Raw genomic sequence first — 26,279 nt, 5'->3', positions numbered from 1 at the left:
ATATTATTGAATCTGACTTCCTAGCCTGTATTAATTTTCATTTTTCTCTCTCACAGCATCCTAAAATAGTTTTTCTCGAGGGAATAACAGGAATGTGTCTCTTCTGTGACAGCTGCTTCACTGTATAATTAGGTTTTCGTGCTGTATTTCTAAATGAAGGTTACACTACTTCATCATGCAAATATCATTAATCAGTCGGTTTGAAGTGCAGAAGATGGATATAATTTAAGGGGTAAATAAGACGGTGAATAACACGGATGATGAATGATGATTCCATGTGGGAATTTTAGATGCGCTGAAGGAGTGACTGGGATTTGTAATTGGTTTGAATAAAAGAGAGATGATGTGTGTGCAATAAATGTAGACCCCATACATTGTGCAGACAGTTCAGACTGCAGAAGGAGGGCAGTATGTGTGTGCAGACGTGTTTGTGAGGAGGAGAGCTGCTCAAAGCACTGAGATTGTGATGGGTAAATATAGTCTTCGGGCAGCCACACGTTCTGCACATGGGCTTTAAAAAAGACCTCAGGAATGTACATCCCTGTGTTATTTCTGACTGCTGTGTGTCTTTACCAGAAAACTCTCGCCCATACAAAACTGCTCAGGCTCTGAGTTCACTTCAAACGCCACTCAAAGGCTCAACTACACGCAAAGCAATTCATAACTTCATCACTTTCACTTTTCTGAAGACAAACAAAAATGTGTCACTTTCAAAGTAAAACGGACTCTTTAAATTTGAAAGTAAGGACTTGGATTTCTTCCAGACTTTGTTCAGTTTCACTCAATTCAACAATTGACAATTTTGCTCTTTGAAAATAAAAACACAATGATTGCATGTGTTAAATCGCAAACATACTGAAACAGTAAAACATTTGGACACACTTCACTTGAAATTGTTTCTCAGGATCTTAAATATTTTTGCATAAATGCTCATGCTTTGTTAAACTGTTTAAAGCATTTATAGACAAATACAATTTGTTTTATATCAAATTGAAATAAAAAAATAAATTATGAATTTTAAGTGTGAAGGAAAAGCCAACAAGTTCTCAGCATATGTACAAAGTCCTTTAAGATGGCTGGAAAAGCATGACAAGTGTGCAAAGCTGTTATCAATCTAAAGTGTAACTGCCTTAAAGAATCTCTTAAATATATTTTATGATGTGATTTTTTTATTGTGATCTTCAGAAATGTTGATTTGTTTACATATAATTTAATTTATGCATTTCATTTTTTCAAAGCAACCTAAAGTGCATTTAAGCTATCCGCTTATTGAAGTGCACCTATTCATTGCTAAAAAACATTATTTTTTGTGTATTTGGTATAATACAATGTGTTTGCGTGGTTTATGGTAAAAAACACATTACTTTCCACATACTGTACATTTTTGTAGCTCCAGATATCTTGCCTTCCTCAAACGCTTTGCTTTGTACAAAAGTCATCGATCTGAAAAGCGCTTTGTCCCTGATTGGCCAGCTAATCTGTATGTCGTAATTGGCCTGAATACCTCTGACGTCAGCCGGAAATATGACGCTCCTTACCATGTTTGAAGGATTTGGTCCAAATGCAATGCTAACAGGAGTTAACTTATAGGCTGTGAGTCCGAAGCGGGAGGAATTATGATAATGTCGGTCTTGTCTACATCTCCAATCCCAGGAAGTAAACTGTTGCCTACAATTCGTGTGTTTGTTGTAGTTCAAGAAAAGAGATTTAAGTTGGAAACGATAACTCGCATCATCGTTTACCTTGGGGTTTGTACCTTTTGCATATCGTTAACATGTACTAATACACACTTACACACCAAAGGAAATGAAAAATCGTGAATCAGGCCATAGTTGGTCTTTAAAAGGATAGTTCACCCAAAAATTTAAATTCTGTCATCATTTTCTCACGCTTATGGTGTTACAAACTTGTATAAATCTCTTTGTTCTGATGAACACAAAGGAAGATAATATATCTGTGAGATAATGATGACAGAAATTTCATTTTTGGGTGAACTATGCCTTTAAGTCTAACGTCATGAAGCACTTCCGGGTGCAGACGATCTCAAATGCCATAGGGAAATAACAAAGAATCACGCTAATATCCACTCATACCATAATGCAAAACTACCAAAAACAACAGATCCTAATTTTTATCTACATTATATAACAAAATTCGAGATGATCAGATGGACTCACAGACATGGATTTTTGACGAATTATTAATATAGTGCTGCCGTGACTGCAGTGTACACTGTGAGTTTATAAAATTTTTGCTTAAATATGTAATATGAATAAATTATGCTCATAAATGGCTGTTTAAATAATATCCTCTATTAAAATGAGTGAAGGCTTGATCCCGGAAACAATATTCCTTACTTCATGATTTAACAACCAGATAGCCAACATTTTATCAGCATTGCTGGGAATCCAACTCAAGACCTTTGCACTGCTAACAAAATGTTTTCACTACTACTGTAAGTTACATTAACATTTCTTGGTCACTGCATAATTTACATGTATTTTATAAGTTTTATTACAATACAAATATGCGAAAATATGGAAAACAGCAATAATAAAGAATGATTAGTTGTGTCCAAACGATTGACTTGTATGGAGCGATTTTAGTCTCATTAATTATTCACGTGTAAGACAGATATGATGCACAAATGTTTAGCCAGTTTCACATGCATTAAACCTAATTTATATATACATTCACCAAAAACAATTCACTTGCGTAAAATAAACTTATATTATCATAAAATATGTTTCTACATACAATTTACAGACGTACAACTAAAGAGACTGAAATTGCTCTATTGACTTGTATTGTATAAACATAAACACATGCAGACATACCAGCCTCTCCATCTCCTGCTCACGCATCCGTTCCTCTCTCTGCCAGCGATGGTACTCCAATAAGTCTTCCTCTTTGTCGCTGACCTCTGATATGCTGTTCTTGCGTTCTCGTGTGCGTGGCTGGGCCTGCCGTGGCTCCCTAGGGTTCTTTCTCTGGTTCCCGAGACTGGTGAGAGGTGACATCCCAGTCTGGGAGCTCAGAGATGGTGTGAGACCTCCCCTCTGCCTTCCTCCAGGACCACCTGACTGGTCCTTCAAAAGACCTGATACAGGAGATGGGCTTCTGGCTTGCAACCTGGAATTTACTACTTCATCCTCTGTTGTGATTCGCCGCTGGAGTCGAGGACTCTCTGGTACGCTCCGACCTGGTTGGCTACGAGAGGTCAGGGGAACAGCAGGTAGAGCTCCGGGGAGAACAGGCACTCCTAGGATACCTCTTCGTGATGAGGAGGGGCTGAGAGGAGGAAGATCACGCATGCTGGATGTATCCACGACACGACGGGTTGACTGGGGACTTTCTGGAGGAAGGAGTGCACGTGAGTTTGGCTGGTTGGATTGAAAAGTTGAAGTAGTTTCTTGGCTGGAGGATCCAATACTGGATCTGGGGCTGGAAGATACAGGTGAGGAAGAGGTTGTGACAGACTTTTGGGTACCTTTACGATTGGTTGTAGGGCTTGAAGGGGTTTCCGTAAAGCCTTTCTTTTGAAGCCTGGAACTTTCCTGATCCTTTAGTCCTCCACTGGAATTGCTGGTTTTGGATACAAAAGTACGTGGTTGTGGCACTGGGGCCTGGACAGTGAAAGTGTTGCTGGTGGAACGAGTATAAGTTAAGTCCAAACTATCCCCTGATGGGGTGGAAAGGGGAGGACTGGTATTTTTATAGTTGGAACTCACAGACATAGCCCCAGGACTGGTTGGAGAGGAGACAATATTGTGGACACCCCCATTGAGCATGGCAGATTGCGGACTGGGGTGGTAAGTTTGTTTACGGTGCTTGGAGGAAGAAGCCTTGGCTTCATCCATAGACAGAGAGCTCATAATATCCTTAAAGTCTTTCTCCATAGAGCAAACAAGAGTGCCTTGTCCAGAACGAGTTTTCTCATGCAGTGAAAGATGGTTTCCATTGAGCTGCCCGTGAGTTTCTGTGAAAAATACAGGGCAGATAAGTTTTATAATATGTTTGGATCTACAAAAATTTGGATTTTGAATATTATTTCATTGTTATATAACAAATATATATATATATATATATATATATATTAGGGCTGTCAAAAGATTAATCGCGATTCATCGCATCCAAAATAAAAGTTTGTGTTTACATAACATATGTGTGTGTACTGTGTATAATTATTATTTATATATAAAAACACACCCAATCATGTATATATTTAAGAAAAAATTGTTATATTTATATATAAAATATTTATATTTATATATAATATAAATTATAGAAATGTATATACAGTATTTAAATGCAAATATTTCTTAAATATATACATGAATGTGTGTGTATTTATATATACATAATATTTATACACAGTACACACACATATGCTATGTAAACAAAAACTTTAATGTTGGATGCGATTAATCGCGATTAATCTTTTGACAGCGCTAATATAAATATAAATTTACATTTCCTATATTTAAAACCAACTGGACCATAATGCACTCAAACCACATTTGCTCTACAGCAGTGTAGGCAGGGCTGGGCATGATGCACACAAACGCTCGCCCCCTTCTTTCTCTTTTTCATACACAAATGCTTAAACTGGGACTGGGTGTGGCGCTCAGCCCACAGACTGCGGATTGTAACACTCCTACCCTCAGCACAAAGGTCAGAGCGTACAGAAAAAACAGCCTGAATTATGGGATGACTCATACTGCACACTCTATACCAGCTCAATGCACTGGCCAAACCCTGCAGCCATGGCCAACAGTGCACTTAACCACACACTAAATGTGTTATTGTATACAGAGTCATGGAACAGCATGTAGTGCAAGTGCAAAATGAATGTATACAATAAAAGTACTTAAGTGGAAATTGCAATAATTGACTAATTAGATCGAATCTGTGGTCAAATTATTCACTCACATTTAGCCAAGGTGCTCATGTAGGAGATATGACACCTTCAGAAAGCAATCCTTTAGTCATCATTCAATGAAACACATTAATCAGTTAATGATGCCAAGAGGTTTATACCCACCTGGGCAAGAGAACAGTGTCAAACGTATCATCAATAAGGTGTTTTACTCCTCCAAATGTCCAATAAGGTATTCAAGGAGTTTACAGTAAAAGGATGAAAGCCAACAGGGGCTTTCCATCAGCTGACAGAATATCTGTGGTCATTTAAATTCCCATTCATTTCAGAGAAGTTCCTTGTATCATTTTAGAGAAAAGTGATGCTTGAATGAGTGAGCGCAGTGTTTAAAATTGGCATCGATATGCGAGGAGTTTTCTCAAATAACATAAATAGAAAGAGGCATAACATAGATATAAATTTTGCTGCCTGTGGAGTGTCTAAAACGTGTCATAATTATCTAGGGTACAATTGAAGGGCTCAGATGCAAAAGCCACCAAACGCCACCTCTGTTAAAAATAAGATAATGACTGAATGCTCTCGACACATTATATCGTTCATGAAAAATTTTTGTTTCAAATCTGCTTAATCCCGGCCTCAGGCCATTCAGAAATATCTATTTTTGATAGAATCCATTAAGAGCGTGATAAAAAAAGATTCCTCTCATGCCTAAAGTATACTCGAGCTGTCCGCATACACGCACATCATTATCAGGAGGGTCACCCGCACACCTCGTCCGTGTGCAGCCCCAGCTTTGAGACTGTGTGGATGGTCTGCATACAACAGCGCATGCGCAGGAAAATATTGAAACACAAATGCAATAGACAGTGTTTGCACACAACATCGTCTTTTCTTTTTTATTCTCACTTCTTCCCAAAACAGAAAGCTATGAGGCATTTTCTTCACCCAACGTTTGATTCTTGTTCTTTGTTTTCTTGTTGTTAGTTTTGTTTGCAATGGTGGATTTGCTACATTTCTTAATCTATCCTGAATATTTGAATGTCCGTAAATGTCACGCATCAGTGTATTCATTTGAAAAAGAAATAATTTGTACTGCGTATGTGTCAAACGCACCCATCTGCGGTTGTGTATACTTTATAAGCTGCAAGGACGCATGCACGCTAGACGGACATGGAAAAAGGTACAAAGCCTTGTAGTGTCTGAAACATTTTGTAATAAAATTGACTGAAAAAATGCAACTCTCTCTTTATTTTTAAGTGTTGTTTCTAGGTCAGTATGATTTAGGTTTTGCATATATACCTGTGTGGTTCCTGTAGGCACTAGCAAGTCCAGGACTTCCACCTGGCATCAAACTCTTCATCCTGAGGGCCTCTTCTGGGTGGTTAAAGCGGAAAAAGGATGACTGGCCAAAACAAAGCATACACCCTGAGAGGAAAATGCATATGTTAGCAAAACAAAAATAGAAGAAGAGATGTAGTTTTCATAACAGTTTAGTGTAAATATGCATCTCACTGGGCTGAGACAAATAAAGAAAATGTTAGGTAGCCTAAAAAAGTAAAGATCAGGCAAAAAACTCCTTAATACCATAAATACACTTTTATAATACATGCACGGTGACATACAGTAGGTCAAAATTTGTCATTTTGCAGGCTGGTGCTACGTGCTATAAGTGGACACAATTCATTCTTTCTGAATTTCCCTATCACAATGTTATGAAGACATGGTTGACATTTTCAGTGACCTTTTTCTTCAGTCTTACAGGGTGGAGTTGCCCCATATCCAGCGAAAGGTAAACTACAATAGTTTTTCTGAACTTTGGTAATGGAGACCCAAAAAACAAAAAAAACTGTGTATGTCTCCCCTTTAAAGGGACACAAGGCAGCATTTTTATGTTAATAAATCATCTTCGTAAGTCGGTATATGGTTAAATGACTCATTACATGACGAATGAAGACTCTCTCGCCCGCCCCTACCGTCTGTAGGAAGAATACCCCACTTGCAAGTTCGCTGTATCCGACCCGGTGTCCTTCAGTCTTGTATAGTCTTAGATATAGAACGCATTTACTCCCAGACACTAGGGGGAGCTAGTAGACAAATAATACTCAGACTTGCCTTGTGTGCCTTTAAAAATAACATGACTGAGAGATCTGCGAACTAAACTGAGCATGACAAATAATACAAGTGTGAGTTATATTAAATAAAAACATGCTCTGGATCGAAAACTAGGACAATGTAGAACATCTAAATGAAACAAAAGAAGTGTGTGAAGAAAACACGACAAAGCCAAACAAAGCGCAATCAGTGTTAGTTACGCACACAGTGTTTTGGAGCTGTATTGTCTGGTGTACATCTGTGTTTATGTTTTATTGCACCTGATATCACGGCTTATCTTACTATTATTATAGAGTTCAAACTAAATCTGACATAATCTATTAGATAACAAAGAAACAAAAATACCCACATATACTTATTCCTATGCCCTTATGAAAGTGTGATGATAAATAGGACAGAGGGATCAATGCAAAGTCTGTCATAATGCCAGTGAATTATGATCCAGACTTCAATTTCATAATGAACATTGGCATAGAGAAAGAATACAGGAAAGGGATGAGTCATTGGTGACTTACAGGGAAGTGGAAAATGGGATATGACAGCAACACTTACATTAGAATCCATAAAGTATGATGTCATGCAATTATTTAATTGTTGGAAGAGAAAACATAGTCCCACTTTTGCATGCGTCATCCATATATTTAACTGCATCATTGAAATTAATATCAGTCTTAATTGTAGACGTATTTTTTCAACAACAGACCATTTCATATGTATGAAGGGCAGAATATCCTCTTCATGTGAATTCACCAGGCCATACCGAGTTTGTATATCTTTGCACTAGACACAATGAATAAGGTTGAATCACTGAAAACTGACCTCTATTTAGACAATTAAAGAAGAAACACACAAACAACCAATGAAAGGTCAGACTGGGCTGGTCAGGGGTTTTCAGCATGGCAAGATAAATCACTAAAGATATACCATATACTTATAATGTAAAACAGTGTATTATAGGTGGTTGATCCTTACAGAAAAGCAATTCAGTTAACTGCATTATTAATGTCAAAGTCCTAAACAGTTTTGGACTGGAACTGAAAAATACAAATCAATACGGTGCGTACCATAAAAACTACAAACTTTGCATTACAACTTAGATTTTAGCTATATTGAGCAATATTTAGCAGCATGACTCAACAAAATACAAAAGCCGGATAGTTTAATGTGTATTTAATGCAAATTATACTCATGGATTAAATTATTATTTATTTCTAGCACTTTCTAAAGTGTGCATTCTTTCAAAGGAGCTTTGCAGAAAACATTTCAGTCAGGCAGCAGCTGACTGAAGTCTCTTCAAGCTAACGAGTGAACCGTGTCGATTGTTACAGTTATTACAGGCATATAATAGATATAATTTACTTCAAATATGTAACATTTGCAGATATTAACCAAAATATTACAATAAGAAAGTATAACTATAGGAGTCGACACGTGTGCGTGATCACCAGTAACTTTACACAGCAATGGATTGTTAATAAACTGTTTCGTTTTACAGCGTAACCGGGGAACAGGCAAAATGTCAACCGCAAAAATATGAAAGATACAAGATAAAGTGGTTTCACCTACCAGACTGAGAACAAATTCACACTTTTATCCAGATGACATTAAACACCAACAAACGGAGACAACACCGTAGCTCTTTCAGTGTTGTCGCGTGGACAAGGAGCGCCGCGCGTGTCGCTGTCCGTAGGTTTTTGTGATGTAAATGACACGCGCTACGACAGTGCGCGCACGCATTAACTTCTGCTACAACACAAAACAGCGCAGCTGTCACCTGCCCGACCACCATCACCATCCCACAGAGAGGAATACAGCAAAATGTCTCACATTGTATAGAAATATATAAAGCATTCTCCTCTGGACGGCTTCAGGCGTGTTTAAAGATTAACAGTTGCTTTGATTTTAAACAACTTGCGCCAAAAATATATTAGTTGCTTTAAAAGACAATTTAAGAGCAGGAGTGAAGAAGCATCAATAAGACAAATGCATTGGAGGTCGCATGGGTGGCACGGTGGACAGCTGTCCTCACGCCGGCTGTCTCATGTTATTGTCATGCACAGATTGCGGGCAGGGGGCGAGATGCAAATCAGCTCAACTGGGCCAACAATATCAACACATTACTCCAGCTGGTATTAAGAAATTATTCTTAGCTTAACTTAAACTTAACTTTTTTCATCACATTGACGGGGAGCACATCACAAACACATTAGCTTCAGTCATATTCGTTTGCTAATACTGATACCAATAATACATTTGTATGCAGAAAATGAGGAAATTGAACATTTCTATAAAAGATTCTATATTATTTTCATGCGGTCTAGTGGATGTAGCCTACCAATGTGATTTCAAACTAAACAGCCTTAAATAGACCATAGGGGTTATTTCAACAGAACAAGGTCAAGTTCTTCAAAGGGAAGTTCAAACAAACCCCCATCTCTATCATGGCAATTTCCTGGACCTGTGAATAGCACAAATACTGACAGATTGGACAGCCTGAAATAGTTTAAGAGTAGTGACAGGTCAGTTTGTTTCAAAAAGAGTTCAAACAAGCCCTTGTCAACAAAAAGTGTAGACTATACAAAGTAACTTTTCTTCAAAACTGTGAAAAAGAAGCAGTTTATCAGTGCTAGAAAAAATATTTGTTTATTATTATTATTTATTGTGTATTATTTATAAGTATATTATACAATTTTTAAGTATTAATACTTCTATTTTTACTAGTATTATATTTTCCTAACATTACAACCAAGCAGGCCATCCAGTGAAACATTTGTCAACTAGAGATGTATATACTGTAGGCTGTACTTCATGACTTCGTGACCAAGGTCCTCAGTAGGTGGAACAAAATTCAGAAATATTTTTTTTTTTCATTTGCAGGCTCAGGAATCTATTGATTGACCCCACAGATCAACACAATCATTTTTTGACGTTAAAATAAACAGAAAATTTAATTTGCCTTTGTTGCACAAAATATCTTTTGTATTGCTTAAATGCAATCTCCTTAAAAGATGAACTGTACAATAAACGTTGAACTTTTATGTTAAAATCATGCCTTTGTTTCAAGTTTCGATTTAACCTAAAAAACGTAACAAATTGCAAAAAATAATCTGTTGCTTACCTTGCGTGAGTCTAACAGGCTTGGTAACAGAAAGGCCATCCATCGAGCACTGATTTCCACAGGGGAACAGGGTGATGACTCCACCCACATTTTCAATGTAGCAGTGTAAAGCAGCAACACCCGGACCCTGAATATTAATGTCTGTGTTCCCATGACCAAGTGTAGTCTTTCCTGAAATGTGATGTTCATTCAGTTAATTGACACAGATTATTTAAATAGGGCTAACGTTATGCACTGAAAAATTTTGATCACTAATGATGTTTTGGAAAGATGAACTTTATATAAAAAATATAAATAATTGTTGTACTACTGCAGGTTGTTCTCCTAACAAAGCTTATTTTAAGGACGACAGACCTTTCCCTCCTCCAGTGACCGGCTCTGTCTAAAGAATTTCATTCAAAGTGTCTATGAAGCAGATGTGAGTAAAAGAGCCATAACCCAAAGCTATTGTGCAGACATGACTTAAAAGGGAAAAGAAGCAACGGGGTCTCCAGATTCAAGATCATACCCCCCCCCCCCCAAAACAAATGTGCATGTTCTTACTCAAGTATGCTCAGTCAACACAGTGTGAAGCAACAGGGGGTTGTGTCAAAGTTGGGTCATAATCCTGCATTTCTTCTAAAGCCATTGCCATTTTGATTGCATTTTTGATGACACCTTATAAACAATGACATTTATAGGATCTTTGTTCAATTATTTAATAATATACTTTTTTATATAGGATATAGGGTATGCATTAGATCTCTGTTTATTATATAAATATATTATATTTAGCAGAAATGGCCATTTGACATTTTTAGATTATGTCACATCCCAACATTATCATATCATTTCCAATAAATTAATAGTACACTTCCTATGGGATTACTCCTTGCATGTGTGCTCTAGTTTTCCCTTAATATCAAGGGAGGAGAAGTTCTCTATTTGTCATTCTTTATGTGATGAACCATATCCAAGCTAAGGAGACCCTACTGGGACAGTACAGTGAAATTTGTCCTCTCTCATGGCCTTCTTACCCTTTACCGCATTTAAACACACAAACAAAAACACACAGAAATGGAGTTCATGTTTTTTTCCATTGCCATCTCCCCTGCCAGACAGATTGTATTTAAGGAAAAGGCATGGACACTAATTACAATTTTTGCAACAAACCACATCCTTTGTTAAATGAGTGTGTCTGAATGAAACAGAGCAGACAGAATCTGTTCAGGATGCTTCACGAGGACATGCACTGCTTTTAATTATAGTTAAAGTGATAAAACTCACCCTCCGGCAAGGGCAGTAGAGTTATTGCTGTACTCAGTCGGCCACTTCCCAGGCTGACAAGATGGGGGCGCTCTGCCTGGACTTTGAGTGTTTTGCCTGTTTCAATCAGGTCCAGTGGAGTACTCTATAAACACATGAAAATAATACAACAATAAATGATCTAATACATGTGATATTCACAGTTTAAGCAAGTTGCTCTCTTGGGACTTACTGCTCTAGTTAACACAGGACTAGCAGTAAACCAACAAACTTAACAGATCCTTCGTACCAGTGTACCAGTTTACAAAGTGACCTTGTAAAAAATGATACATTTAATACAGTGATTATAAAGTCATTATAATGTGATAATTAATGACAGTAGTTGTCATGTTTTATCATTTTTTTCTGATATTGATCAACTGTTGCTATACTATATCTGCATATAAAAGAATGTGTTCCCCTTTCATTCTGACTACTTTTGGGGAGGTTCAAACTTAAACTAGGAATCCGACTCTCCTAAAAAACGCACCCTCCATGAACAATTTACTTACCACAGTATAATAATGTATTATTAAAGGATCCTTTCTTACAGCAGCAGTCCTTTGATCACCACTAAAGTGACTCTTTTGGATGACTGCTCAGGGTTCCCAAAACAGGATTAGTCTAATTCAGTTAGGCCCTGCGAGTATTGGGACAGACTATAAGGCTAACTAGGATAAATGGGTTAAGCTCCATCAGGTACCACCATGCAGGCTAAGAGGCTAACAGGATTTAGCCATTAGATCAAAGACAAGGGACTAGGCCAATAAAAAGCAATAAAGAAACATACTCCATCTCAGCATGTCACAGCTCAAGGACGGCATGGGCGTAAAACAGGCTTGAATGTTTCTTAAAGTAGGGAGGTGTAGCATGGTGGTAATAACCCCCAAGAGAATGTTAATGTACTCAATAAAAAAATACAATATATATTTGACTTTATGTGCCTTTAAACTGCTATGATGAAAGAAAGAGGCAGTGTCTTTCATTTAGTTAGCTAAAATAAAATTTAACATCAAACTCTTCTTTCCATCTGGAATGTAAACTCTATATGAAACAAGAATTAACTTGTTATTGAGACCAGTAAAACCACAAGTTGGCTTGTGGATCAAATGCATACACAATACAAATAAGATTTAAAGATGTTCAGACATCACCAGGCCGGCCTATTTATGCCACAATAGCAGATGAATGCATAGTTTCTATTGTATTCATGGGTCATTTTACGAGTAGCTCCTAATGTAATAACCCCTCCATGCTTCCTACGTCTGCCCATGGGTCTCTTCACTTTCTAGAAGTCAATCATAGTGAGTCTCATGGGATCTGCTGTGTAGGTTATGATAGGATGCTATAGTTCCTGGGCTGTTTTTTAAAGTCCCTGCCCATCTCTGATATGAACAGACGGTTTCTCATATAATAAAATGTCACGGTAGTTTGTTTTAGCTTTATATCTTACCCTGTCATCTCCTGATGTTAGAGCTACAGTATTTCTATTATCCTTTGACATTTTTCACACAGATTTTTACTACACGAACATTAATCACTTCAGTGGTAGTGTTTCCTTTGTATGTGTGTGTTTATTGCAAATGGGTTTATGTGTAATTTATCTGTTGTTAATAAAAAAATTGTAATATTAGCGAAGGTTTGTTTTAGGATACATTAGGCCTGGTGTTTATGGGTCCTTGAAATATGCGATGGAGGAATAAAAGAATGAAGAAAGGTTGAGGAAAAGTGCATAACTTTAATACAAAATACAGTAACGCTTCACAACAAGGTTGTATTTAGTATTAGTAAATGCATTAGCTAATATGAACAAAAAAAGTAAATGCTGATATCACTTATGCTATTTGCACTTATAATGTAACTAGCTACTTTAGTTTTAAGCATTCATTAATCCTCGTTAATGTTAGTTAACATCAAAATAACTGTTCATGTTAGTTAATTGTGCATTTAATTAACACTAACAACTTCAGATTTTTAATTGTTTTGTATTGTTTATCGTGAAGTATTAACCAAATATTTTTTGTGAACATGTTTTTACCCCCTCTGCTCACACACTCACCTGTAAGACCTGATGAGTCTGGCGGCCATGTTCTGGAGCATTCTGATTCAGTCTGTCCATGTCTATGGAGTTTTTAATTATTTCATGACACTCATTAGGATCCTGCTGGAAAACAAACACAGAAAGAAAGCACATTTTGAAATATTTTGATATCATTTGATATCAGATTGTCCTAAAATTGTGATTTAATTTGGGATGCATCGATATATCACCCAATGATGCTTGCTATGCTTCTCAATGAATTATGGTGAAATGCCGCTACATCCAAAAGCCAGAGGGCGCTCTCGTGCAGGAACTCAATATGCGCTGTAGACGAAGAATCATACACACGCAGCTCCAGGAAATGGCTTCAGGATATATTTAAAATGCTGTTCTTCAAACCTTTTCAGGTATTTTTTATGATAATAAAGAATATATGTAATGATTATGTTTAACAAGAGTTGCTTTTTCAAATGCATGTTATAGAAGACTCAAACTAACAGTGATTTCGGATCGATAAGGACTAACTGATCAAAAGCCATAGAACATGAAATAGCTGGGAATGATATCGGCTGTGCGATTCAGAATAGTTATCAGCCACGTATTATTAGTGTATATCGGCATTAATCGGTGCACCCCTAGATTTAAGGTTTCTGAGTCATAATCACAAAAAAAGTGGACCTGGAACAGTTACAACACTTTAAACCTTAGCCTTTGATCATCTTAATAGTGAACCCAAACACACACAGGTGTTTTCTCATTGCACACTAAATGCAGTGATGTAACACATGCATACTGTGATTAACCAACTGTCGTGAACAGACTGGAGTCTTCATAGTCGAAATACACAGCATGAGTCACTGTGACTCATCTTATGCACAAACACACACACAGACCCCTAAAAACTCACAGGGAACAGATGCAGACGATTATCTACGGTACAGACACACGCATATTACCGTAAACGAACCAGCAGACATAAGGTCAATAAACACATCACAACAGATCTGTCATTTTGAAGCATCCCTAACCTGAAATCCCCCTATACTCACCTCACCCCTGCTCTATACCCCTCATTCCAGGGTGTATTTCCAGACCCTCAGACAAAACACATGGCAAAACAGACCCGCAAGATAAACCGAGCATCAGGGTCTAGTGTGGGCTTGTCTGTATCCTGTCTGCGTGTATAATAATCTATAGTAAACATATACCGACCCAGTATTTTGCATTCCTTTAAAATAAACTAAGATCAGCAAACCAATGAGACATATGTGACCCTGTCTGTGAAATTCAGGCTGACGTTTTATTGTGAAATTATGGTATTAGAATAATCGATTTCGCATTGATTTCAAAGGTTTTATTTTCACAGTATGTTCTTAACATTATGATTTTAAGATTTTATATAAACAACAGTAAATGACAAAAATAACTCAAGCTGGGTTTTCAGACTGGGTCACATATAATAAAGTATACAATAATATAATATACATTTTAGTTTATATGTATTGCAAACAACTGTCATTAATAATCTAAACTAAGATGGCATGAATCAATAGATTACCTTATTCTGCCAGTTGTCCAACAATTCAACTGTTTCCATGAGGTGTGTCTGTAAGAATATCCTAAATTGTAGAGGCAAAGAAAGCACTATGAGGCTACTGCTAATGCACAATAAACTATTTCATCTGCTGGCATGTCCAGTCAGAGAAACTATTGGAATGAGACGCTTTGCTTCTCCAAACAAGCAAAGACAAGCTGGTTACTGCATATGCATATGAATAAAGCAGAGATTATGAAAATATAGCCGAAGACAGCTGGAAAATAATCAAACTTCCTCTTTTTCCCTAGCTAACCTCTCTCCTCCTTTCATTCCTGATGTCATGTTTGTAAGTGCAGCTGGTCGCCGAAAGCCGCCTCTCACAATCGGATCCAGTGTCTGACCCAGAGAACAGAAAGCCTCTGTCACTATCACTATGGTCACTGCTCTGACCATCTCGCATACACAGACAGGTTTGTTTCACTTTATTAAAAGAGATATCTCAGGAGTTCCATTGTTTCAATACCAGGCTAATGATATTTTAAATGCCTTAACTTTAACCCCCACACAGACCTTTAGGTTTGATGTAAAACCTCCCCCTAAATCTGTTTTTGTAATGTATTGCTACGTTTGTGAGGAATGTTGGCCCTCATAAGTATAGACAAACCTGCACTGACACACAGACAAAAACAGACAAAACATATACACACACCTACACAGAAATTAAAAGGGCATGTTACAAAAATTATCTGTCGCTTAACTGGTAGATCATAGTGTGTAGGCAAAACAAACAATGTGGGTTTAATTCTCTAGGAACACACATGATAATAAAACATATGGCTTGAATGGACTGTACGTTGCATTGAATAAATGCATCTGCCAAATGCATGATGTAAACAATCAGGCAAATTTTACTTGTTGTACCTGCTGATTCAAATATGCGTTGGTGACCGTGAACCACAAAACCAGTCACGAGGGTCAGTTTTTTGAAATTGAGATTTTTCATCATCTGAAAGTTGAATAAATAGCTTTCCATTGATGCTAGGATTTGTTAGGATGGGACAATATTTGGCAGAGATGCAACTTTTTGAACATCTGCAATCTGACACAATCACACTTAAAGTTGTCCAAATGAAGTCATTAATGAAGTCATCAAACTAGCTTTGATATATTTATGGTAAACATTTTACAAAAAACCTTCACAGAGCATGATCTTTATAAAATATCCTAATGATTTTTGGCATTAAAGAAAAATCTATAATTTTGACCCATACAATGTATTTTGGCTATTGCTACAAATTTTCCCAATGCTACTTAAGACTGTATTTGTGGTTTCAGGGTCATATTTGTACATAAACACACAGTTAATGGCACGTCAGCTGGCAGGAGTGTTTCATACTGGAAAGAGGTGGGACCCTAAAACATGTCATTAAGCCTGCAGTTATGCCACTGTGTCTTGCCCTTCGCAGCAAAAAATAGACTCAACCACATGGCACAAACCCACAAAGCTCCTCTTACAGGGGTTATAATCATACAGGCTACACACACAAACATACAACAGCACAAACACACACACACAGACACATGACAGTATGTTAGAGTTACAGGAAGAAGTGAGGAAACCACAGCAGGAACGTGGGGATATAACAGTATAGCTAAATGTAGAATCTGAGAAAACAGTTACCAAGAAACTCAAACTTGGAATTTATTTCAAAAAAAGATTTCTCATGTCAAGGCATGCAGCAATGAAAACACTGAACACAATATAAAACATTTATATTCAAATACTTTTAATATCAGGGACGATATAACATACCTGTATTAATTTCTGAGCAAAGTGAATAAAACACTTTTTATACCTATAAAAACTAATATTGGATATAAACCTGATAGATCCTACTTTGCATTGAAGTAATGTAGTAGTAGTCAAATTTATCCAGAACAGCTTACCCATTATAGATTTACTAAGAAATGAAAACTAATACTGAGAAACAATAATCAATAACAAGCCCACTCACCATCATATTAGCCCAAAAAATCTGCGCTCTGTTGATGCATGGCCTTGTTTACAAACTCTATCTCCGCTATGTCCTGTGTTTACACCTTTGAGCATTCGGCTGACCATCTACAGTCCAGCTTTCACTGTTTGTTTGTGTCTGATCCTTACTCATGTCTCTTACTGAAAGTACTAAAGTTCTGAGGGACAGAATTACACACTATCACCACAGCGGGAGAGAGAGAGAGAGAGAGAGAGAGAGAGAGAGAGAGAGAGAGAGAGAGAGAGAGAGAGAGAGAGAGAGAGCTGCATATGTTTCCTCAAAAATAGGCCTGTTAAAATAAAGTTTTTGTAGCACCTACAAATAAAGCAGAAAGACTAATTTTGGCCACATCAGACTCCTTACATGTCGTAGGTGTGGGATGGAAAAGACTGCTGTTCCATGTGGAGTCCCCCTACTCACTTCCTGCGCTTTCCTCCTCCAGAGGAGCAAAAGCGAGTGGTGTTTTCCACTCGATGCGTAACAGCTGCATAAACTGCTGATGTTGTAACAATAGTGAATCACTTCAAGAGAATCTGTTACATAATTATTTTCATTTATGGAAACAAGATGCTGGAAAAAAACAAAGTCATCACGGAACTAAGCAAACATTTATAGTTGGTCTCTCGGACAACATAAAATAAACCGATTCATTTCAAACCAAGCCAGACTGTTTGATAACGTTCTCGGAAAACATGGGAAATCCATGAATCTCAGCAGGCTCGAGAGTAAAAAGTTTGTCTGAAGGAGAAAGGATGAAAGAAATCGTCTGCGCTTTTTTCCTTGTCCACTGCCAATGACCGGAACACGGCGAGTGAGTCCAAACACATAAAAGATGAACACAAACACATCTGAGGTGCAGCTAAGCAACCGCAGCTGTGGAGGGGACTCTTCCGGTGTGAGCTCGCGAGCAGGGATGCTTCCTTTCGGATGACCCTTAGATCCAGCTACTCTCTGGGAATAAACATTCTCCAGCTGCACCCTTTTCACCCAAAAACAAGAAGAAAAGTCACTGGTTGTTTTAATTTGAAGCAGTTCTTGATCTGCTGTTTTAGGCCACCGATGACATTTTTGTCAAATGTGTCATGAGTTTAAATGTAACTCATGTGTTCTTGTAGCTCAATGTTCAATGTCTAGGAAACAGACAGGTTCAACAGCAACAACAACAACAAACAGCTTTTGTGGACTAAACGCAACTTCCGGTAGACTTCCACATAGAATTGGTAACAACAGTCCTGAGTCCTATTACAGGTTTATTTCTGATAACAAGGGAAATAAATGACAAGTAAATTACATTCATTCATAATGCGTATCAACTATTAGTGAACTACAAGTGATTTTGAATAACAACATCTGCCAAAACCATAATATTCAAATCATTTTGTAGGGAACCACACACTGAAAAAAATGATTCATTCAATTGAATAAATTTTTTTAAGGTAAGTGGTTGCAATCAATTTATTTAAGCTACATTTAAAAAAAAAAATAGAAAGGCAAAACAAAACAAAAAACTTTTGTTTAAATGTAGCTTAAATAAATTGATTGCAACCACTTACCTTAAAAAAATTGATTAAATTGAATGAATCATTTTTTTCAGTGTAACAATCAAAGTTAACATTTAAAAGGTAAGTGTGTGATCCACTCTACTACTCTTAAAAGTAAAGGTGCTATAAAGGGTCACCAAATAACCTAAAATTGTTTTGTTTAACAGAAAGGTTCTGTGAATGTTAAAAGTTTCTTACACTGTCAGTTTTCATGTAACAATACAGCCAGACAAGGACATTTAAGAAACCTTTAGGAACCTAACACAAAAGTGTAGCGGCATGCTTGCCCAATGGTGGGTGTTTTGGGTGGGAGTATCTGTTTATGCAAACTTGGGACTGTTTAAAACTTGTTTGGGAAAAGACATTTAAACAGATGTCAGAATTCAGATCCATTTGCGTTACAGTCAACGATGGCAAGCATACAAGTCGGAAAGTTAGCTAGCTGCTGGAGAACATTCGACATTTCCATGCTGGAGCGCTATCTTGGAATAACACATGTGATATCAAAACCCAGCATTTTGGTCTTACTCATAAATTCCTTGACAGCAGGACCTTAAGTCGTTCATGTTCTTAAGCATTTCGTAATAGTCTAGTCGCTCAGTAAATTATCAGAATAAAGGAACAAGGCTTCAGATAAATTGGTCGGAGATAGAAAACAGTCAAAGTGCTTGCGTGGCAGAAATGCGCAGCATACTGTTTATATCAGCATGTGAGAAAAGAAAGACTGGGATTGTCTCATTGGCAAAGCGGTATGAGAGAATATCTTCATGGTTTCGAGAACAGTCTGTCCTAAAAGGAATACAGTGTTCTTAGATTATGTTTTTACTTCATTATAACACAACTATTGGAATTAAAGTCTGCTTTCTGTCAAATCCTTCATACATTCTTATACACACAAACACTGTTTCTGTTTCACACACCTCTCACACTAAGTGATGGGGAACCTTATATGGGATTCAGAGATATTAAGGATGTAAGTCATCAAAGCAAATGCTTCAAGTTTATTCCAAATCTGAGATTTACCATAGCATTCCATTGCATACTTTTTCTAATTTCTCAAAGGACGAAACATCACTAAAATACACGATGCCCGGAACAAATATTAATAGGTGTCTTCTTCCATGGGTCTGGTTGGTACTGTAGGTTAAACAATACAGTCACCAATTGTGGGCCCCCATCATTTGGGGGTTTGCCAGGTTGCATAAAAGTAATCGACCAGTATATCGGCTATGGTTTATGGTGTGTAGGTGTGTAAACTGAAGCAAAGACTAGAGCTGGTGAAACCCAGACTGAATGAAGGTGTTCACACTAGGATTAAAGCTTCATTAATTACGCCACGGTCACTAAACCCAGTTTGGCTATTTTTCACCAACTGTGCTGATATTTTATTTCTCCTTATTGTTTTTCCTTCTATTCTTTGGGATTCCAGTCCCTCTCGTGTTCAGTAATGCATAACAGGTGCACAGATTCTGCAATCCTGAATACATGCACTTATTGTTTGAGTTACTTATGTTATCCTTTGCCGAATTTACTTGTACTCTCTCTCTCTCTCACTCTCTCTCTCTCTCTCTCCAAAGCTTTGCTCTAGATTAATTAAACAGGTGAGTCATTTGACTGACAGGTAAGGAATTTTGCTATTAAGCCATCTGCTGATTTCAGTGAAAGTCTCCAAATGCCATCAGACCCAGCACAATCCTCCCGCACACACAGGCCATACACTCGCACAGTGGTTTGCACAGTGCTGTCTCCAATGGGACAATAGCTTCATTGTCCATGCTTGAGGTCAGGGTCACGATTTCCAGGCTGGCCCGGTTGGCCCATTTTCTCTCTCAATCATAAACACATTAAAGTTTTCCATTACTCATAGACACAAAATGATGAAATTATTTATAATCAATCTTATACATCACATCATCTCAAGCACAAAAAAAGAATCTATTTGCAATACTGCTTTTAAAAGACGGTTTGCTCATTAGATGTTGCATGGAGTTATGTGTCATGCATTTTATTATAATCAAAAATAACTATGAAAATTTATTTCACAACCATTCAGTTCCTCTTTCACTTTAGCTGATTCTGACGAACTTTTACAAAGTTTAAAATGAGCTGAGATGGGCTACAATTTAAAGTTTTAAAAGTAAAGTCTGATAGTTCAAAATAGCCAAAACCTACTTTCAAATTTTTTCCTTTGCTTATAATGAACTTGATTGAATCACACAAACACAACTGTCAATCAAAGCCTTACCTACAGCATGAGTTCAGATAGTTATACAGCTTCTATATGTCAATTCCATGTTGATAGGAAAGTCGTTGTTCTCGTGTTCACTTCACCAAAGTCACCATGTGCATAAACCTGTTTAGTGCACTAGAGCAGGATAGAAAATGATGCAGAACTATGTGAAAGAATGAGAGAAATATCCTGTCTTTTACTATTCCCCCACCTACATGCTTCTCCTCTCCTCCCATTTGTCTCTCCTTCCCTTTCTCGAGCCCTCATGGTCTCTCACACATTCTCACCCTCCCTCCTTTATTCATTCTGCTTCCACAGAGCAGTCTTTCATTCTCACATCTGAAGAGTTCCTCACTTGTTCAGGCTCTGGAACGAGACACCCACCCAGAGCCCAGATAAGCAGAGATGGGATCCATCAGACAGAACAGACACAGAACGTGCAACAGGCGAAATTTATCTTAGCATCATGATGCAGAGATTTTACAAATAATGTCTCATACGATTAGTTGTGTAATAATAGCACAGTAGTACTGAAGGTGCTCTTCTTATTGCCTGACCCTGTATGAACAAATCTAATTCCTACAATACGTTTGATCTCAAGCCAAGCCACATAGGCAAAATGAAATTAAATTCAGTTACAATTTGGGATGACAGTAAACTTCCCTCTAAATGTATTAAACTGCAATGGAGTGCACAGAGAAAGAGGACGCCAGGTCAAACTTCAATGTTGGCTTGACACGGCTTTGCTTACAAACACATTAAAAGGCTAAAAGTCTAAACGTCAAATAGGCCTTGCGGTCTGTTAGGCTCTTTTAAAAGAGAAAAATGGGAAAATCCGGTGGTTTTGTGACATAAGCCTGGGTGTTGAAATACTCTGAATCATATCTTATTTTGGTCTTCTGTAGTTTCGAAATCGTACACACACACACACACACACACACACACAATTGTAATTCCCCCATAACCAAAACCTATATGCATGCAGACTTGAAGACTGCTAACTTAAATCTCCTGAAATACCACATAACTAATCTAGGAATGTCATATTGAATCTTAATAACTGTGTTAAGTGTGTGATAAGTGATAAATAACCATAAATAGGGATGCTGCAGTGTTTACTTACAGTTTTCAACCTTAACACACCTGAACCACAATTATGGTCTTTGCGATAAAGGCATCTGTGAATACCAGGCACCTTATGAAGAGCACCTAAAAATTTCTATGGTCAGCTAAATTTGAACAGATATAACATTTTAAGGTTAATGTATGATTCAGCTTTAAGTGTTGCATCTCTGTATGGCCATGAACTCAGCAAACATCATGACACATGAAATAAGTGAAACCTTTATTTATATACTTAGATCACATTGGTGTTTACCAATACATCCTTTAAAAATTAGATGTTAAAAAATGCACCGTTTCCCAACCCACCCTACTTCTCACTCTTGAAATACAGAATCTAGAGCAAACACCAAACACAATGTTGGCAAATTTTATTTAAGGTGGATTTGTTTTGAAAATGTTCTCTTAGTGATGTACAAATCGCTGCCTGGTCATTTTGATAGCTCAGTCATATCTTTACATTGCTAATATATTAACATGGCTTATTATCATTTCGTTAATGCTATGTGGAATTTTTTGTTACAATTTGATTTATAGCATCACTTTGGATGTTTTTGATCGCATCAAGATGAATAGAATAGACATAGTGACCTCTGCTGGATGTGTGAGGCGATATCTGTTCAAGCACAGCACAAGGTAATGGATGTAAATATGGGCTTGGGATCTTGAGTCTAGTTATGGACATTTATATTTTACAATTTCTCAGTGTAAATAAAAATACAAATGAATAAAAATCTATTTAATTTTGATCTACCATCATCAATTGCCTGACCCCTGTGTTTACTTATAAGTTAGCTAATACAAAAGTATGATACTGGAAGTTAAGTTTGAAGGAAATCACAGAAATTGTAGTATTTGAGTATATGAAATCAAACAAAACCACTAATAATGAAATAGAAAAAATTTGTAAAAAAAATAATTGTAATTGAAACTTTGACCCGAGCCCACAATACAGTTTTGATTAACATTTGTAAGAAATAAACAAAAACATATATTAAAGGATGCAAAGTTGAGAGCTCACTTACTTGAAGGCGAACCCTTTTAGGGCTCATTGTGTGAAATTTGATTATAGGATATGAACTGAACTTTGGTTTATAAATGATAGGAAAATCCTTGGTCTTAAGAAGCAAGATCAGTTCATCATCCCGAGTCCCGGTTCTTCAGAAATTCATTCAGCTAAATCCACTGTTGTCCTGCCGAAGACAAAAAGCCGGGTTTCCATCAGAACAGCATCTATTCCTGAAATAAATACATGTCTTCAGTGTTTTCACTCTTGCATTCAAGCTTCCCTATAAAAATCTGTCATTGACTCTCCACCCTGTTTTAAAGTGGAAAAAACTAAATGGAAAAAATGAATCATTCAGTTGAACTGGTACTTTTAACCAATGGTACATCAAAACGCTACATTGACAGTTCTCAAAATATCCTTTTAAAGATTTTATTAATTTTCTTTTAATAAGTTTGCACTGGAATGTTATTCATCATGAGTTCATAATTCATTATTTTACAAAAAAATCTGAGGTGTATTTTAACCATTCCCGAATCCACATTATGATTCCAAAACAAAACAGAAACATTTAAAATGTTCCTTCTTTTAAAAAACTAGCCTAAATAGACATTCAAACATGAATGGGAACAAACAAAGAAAGAGGCCTGTTAACTTTTCTTCAGCAGGGGGTTAAAGACTCATGGATTGACAAGTGAAATGCTTAACTGGGAACCTAAGGTCTTACCTGAAAAAGACACTCTGAACCTCCTTAATACATCCTGAATGGCCGGTGGGTTGCTTTTAGTACGTCTGAATAGAAGCAAAGTCCAAACCATAGCATTTAATACAAAACATGATACAAATCAGACAGACAAAGACGTTGTTTGGAAGCAATAACATTGAGCAGTAGGTCAACTCCATTATAAAGGTTTGCTAGAATTCTTGTTTTAAAATTTTCTTTGCCTGTGTTCAGTTTAGTAAAGGCTAGAACGTGACTAATATAAGAATGAAACCCATTTTCTGTAATACATTATTAATGATGGAAGATGTTTCTCAATTCCTTTGATATATAATTTTTTGTCTTATCTAAAGGCTGCCTTAAAATTTATGTGGTTGGTCTATTAGCTTATCTGACTTAGTTCACCTAAAATAACTCAGAAGCCTTGGGTAAAAACCTGATTGATCTTTTAATTGCTGGCTTAAAATGAGACAGATAAAAACAGTGGTCAAAATCTTGCTTCTTTCAGCTTCGACCTCTTGCTAAAGGAAAACCTATTCTGTCTAGTAAAAAAAGTAATCTATGCCATATTACATTTAGGCTGGACAACTATAATTCATTGTATTACTGGATTAGCTTTATACCATTTGCAGTTCAAAATGCATCTGCAAGACTTTTGACAATTACAAAAAACGGGGACCACATTACATCACTGTTATGTTCCTTGCTTTCACTGTCAGCTAGGGACCAAAATACCAATTAAAAATACACTTCTGCACCCAAAGAGTTCATATTAACACTTTATAGGGAAATTAAAAATCCTTATTTTATGGTTTAAATCTTAAACCCTCCTTAGCGTTAAGATTTATTGACTGCAGTCCAGTTATAGTTGTCCAGTTGTCCAACCAGAGACTGTGGTGCATCCAAAAGTCAATGATAATCACGCCATTTTGAATGCTTCCCCCAGACTGCTCTGTGTTTCAGTATTTAATCTGCTTCATCATTATCTGTTTTTAAAATTAATTTAAAAATCGACCTTTTTGATTGGGCACATAATCACTAATGAATTATATTTAACTGTATTTTAGTGATGACATTTTTTTGATGACAACAGTTTTTATTACAAATTTTACTTTTGTTGTTTGTTGTAAAAGCACATTGATCAGCTTTGTTGAGTAAAATGGTGTTATATAAATAAATTTGACATTGACATTTTCAGTTCATTTGAAAAGACAATTTAATTCAATACAGTTGAATTCACATTTATGTTGCAAATGTTGCAAAGCAACCACAACAATTCAGAAAATTAAAAAAATATAATATAAATATAAAAGTTTATAGTATAGACTAGAGAGCCTCGACGAAAGTCGTCTGAAGTCTTTGCAAGGACCGGTTTCGTCTGTGTACTTTGTAAACTGAAGGAGGCAGGTTCCAGACTGGCGTTATAGCTGGGTTATAGTTGGGATGAGAAACAGAAAAGCAAATACAGAAAATGAGTGTAGCTGCTGTTCATAGCTTTTTTAAGACACGTGAAACAAAATAATTTGGAAATACACTCCTTTATTTATTAACTTAAATCACATTGGTGTTTACCATTAAAAAATCTAGGGCCTGCACTGCTTCCGACTGTCCTACCTTACAGTGCACTGCACATCCTAATTTTTAAAGGACAAGCTCGGTGTTTTACACTTAAAGCCCTGTTTTCAGATTGTTTCTGATGAAATAGAATGGTTTTGACTGAAATTTGGACATATGATGCTGGGCCGAGAATTTCCAGGTGTTTGTTGCATTCCCCCCCACCTCTACAATGGCTGCATGGTGCACTGGAGCAATCCTTCCTAAAATGCATTAAACTTTCCTTTACAAAGACGTGAAACTCACCGAGTGGTCAGGGGTGTTCACTGATATGCTCCCACAAAAATCGCTGCAAAAGATACTTTCCAACAGGTGTTTTAGCATTCGTTGTAAACTTGTGGACCTATTTTTCCAAACGCCTCAGACCTGTACATTCTTCTGTTGAGAGCTTGAATAATAGACACTCCAGCGCAGTTGGTGGCGATAATCCACCTTTGCCAATTTCAGGATTACAAATAACTCAGTTTCCGTTCCCGGCGGCGAAGTAATACCGTACCTCACAGCACATCTAATACAAGTCAATGGAGTTGGACAAAAACTACAATAAAACCTGTTGGAAAGCATCTTTTGCTGCGATTTTTGTTTGCATATAGTGAGACCTTGGGGTGAACTGCAGCCCTCTGCCCGCCCTTTATCTTGAACCCTACACCAGGGCACTATTCTAGATTCTTTCTAAACCTATGGTCTAAACACAATAAACTATGGACAGATAGCCGCGAGTCCCGCTGAGGGCGATGCACCCGAGTTAAGAAAAAATAAATAAAAGAATCTAAGAGCAAACATCATAGACAATGGTGGCAAATCTCAATCAGATTGTTTTGAAAATGTTAACATAGTAACTTAATGCACAAATCGCTGCATCGTTATTTAAAAATCGTGTTATTGTTTCATACGATAGCTTGTCGTACCTTGTATTACCATCGCTAACATTAAGTTAAATAATTTTAAAAAATACTTAAAAATATAAACATTACATATAGGGAATGTGGAGTTGACGTCACGCCGTGTGGCATTATGAGTAATCCGCCATATTTGCAG

General features: G+C 36.9%; 1 protein-coding gene across 14 annotated transcripts in view; it reads right to left on the bottom strand.

The window, feature by feature from the left end:
• phldb1a (pleckstrin homology-like domain, family B, member 1a) overlaps positions 1 to 20,986 on the bottom strand; it is a 52,482-nt gene extending 31,496 nt beyond the window's left edge. For 8 of the 14 annotated variants that reach the window (XM_065250200.2, XM_065250201.2, XM_065250192.2 and 5 more), the window contains exons 1-7: positions 15,285 to 15,328; positions 14,993 to 15,053; positions 13,453 to 13,557; positions 11,376 to 11,499; positions 10,110 to 10,280; positions 6,179 to 6,304; positions 2,838 to 3,979 (exon numbers count right to left, since the gene is read on the bottom strand). In XM_065250200.2, the coding sequence (XP_065106272.1) occupies positions 2,838 to 3,979; positions 6,179 to 6,304; positions 10,110 to 10,280; positions 11,376 to 11,499; positions 13,453 to 13,557; positions 14,993 to 15,053; positions 15,285 to 15,313 (1,758 nt within the window). In that variant the 5' untranslated portion in view covers positions 15,314 to 15,328. Of the gene's footprint in view, positions 1 to 2,837; positions 3,980 to 6,178; positions 6,305 to 8,557; positions 8,739 to 10,109; positions 10,281 to 11,375; positions 11,500 to 13,452; positions 13,558 to 14,992; positions 15,054 to 15,284; positions 15,329 to 16,986; positions 17,186 to 20,793 lie in introns of those variants that run through there. The other 6 variants (XM_065250193.2, XM_065250198.2, XM_065250199.2 and 3 more) reach the window with 6 other exon arrangements.
• Positions 20,987 to 26,279: the final 5,293 nt, after the last annotated feature.

The sequence above is a fragment of the Paramisgurnus dabryanus genome, chromosome 5 (assembly GCF_030506205.2).
Source record: "Paramisgurnus dabryanus chromosome 5, PD_genome_1.1, whole genome shotgun sequence".
NCBI classification, from domain to species: domain Eukaryota; kingdom Metazoa; phylum Chordata; class Actinopteri; order Cypriniformes; family Cobitidae; genus Paramisgurnus; species Paramisgurnus dabryanus.
The sequence above is the reverse complement of the archived record's forward strand: the minus strand, read 5'-3'. Positions and strand labels throughout refer to the sequence as shown.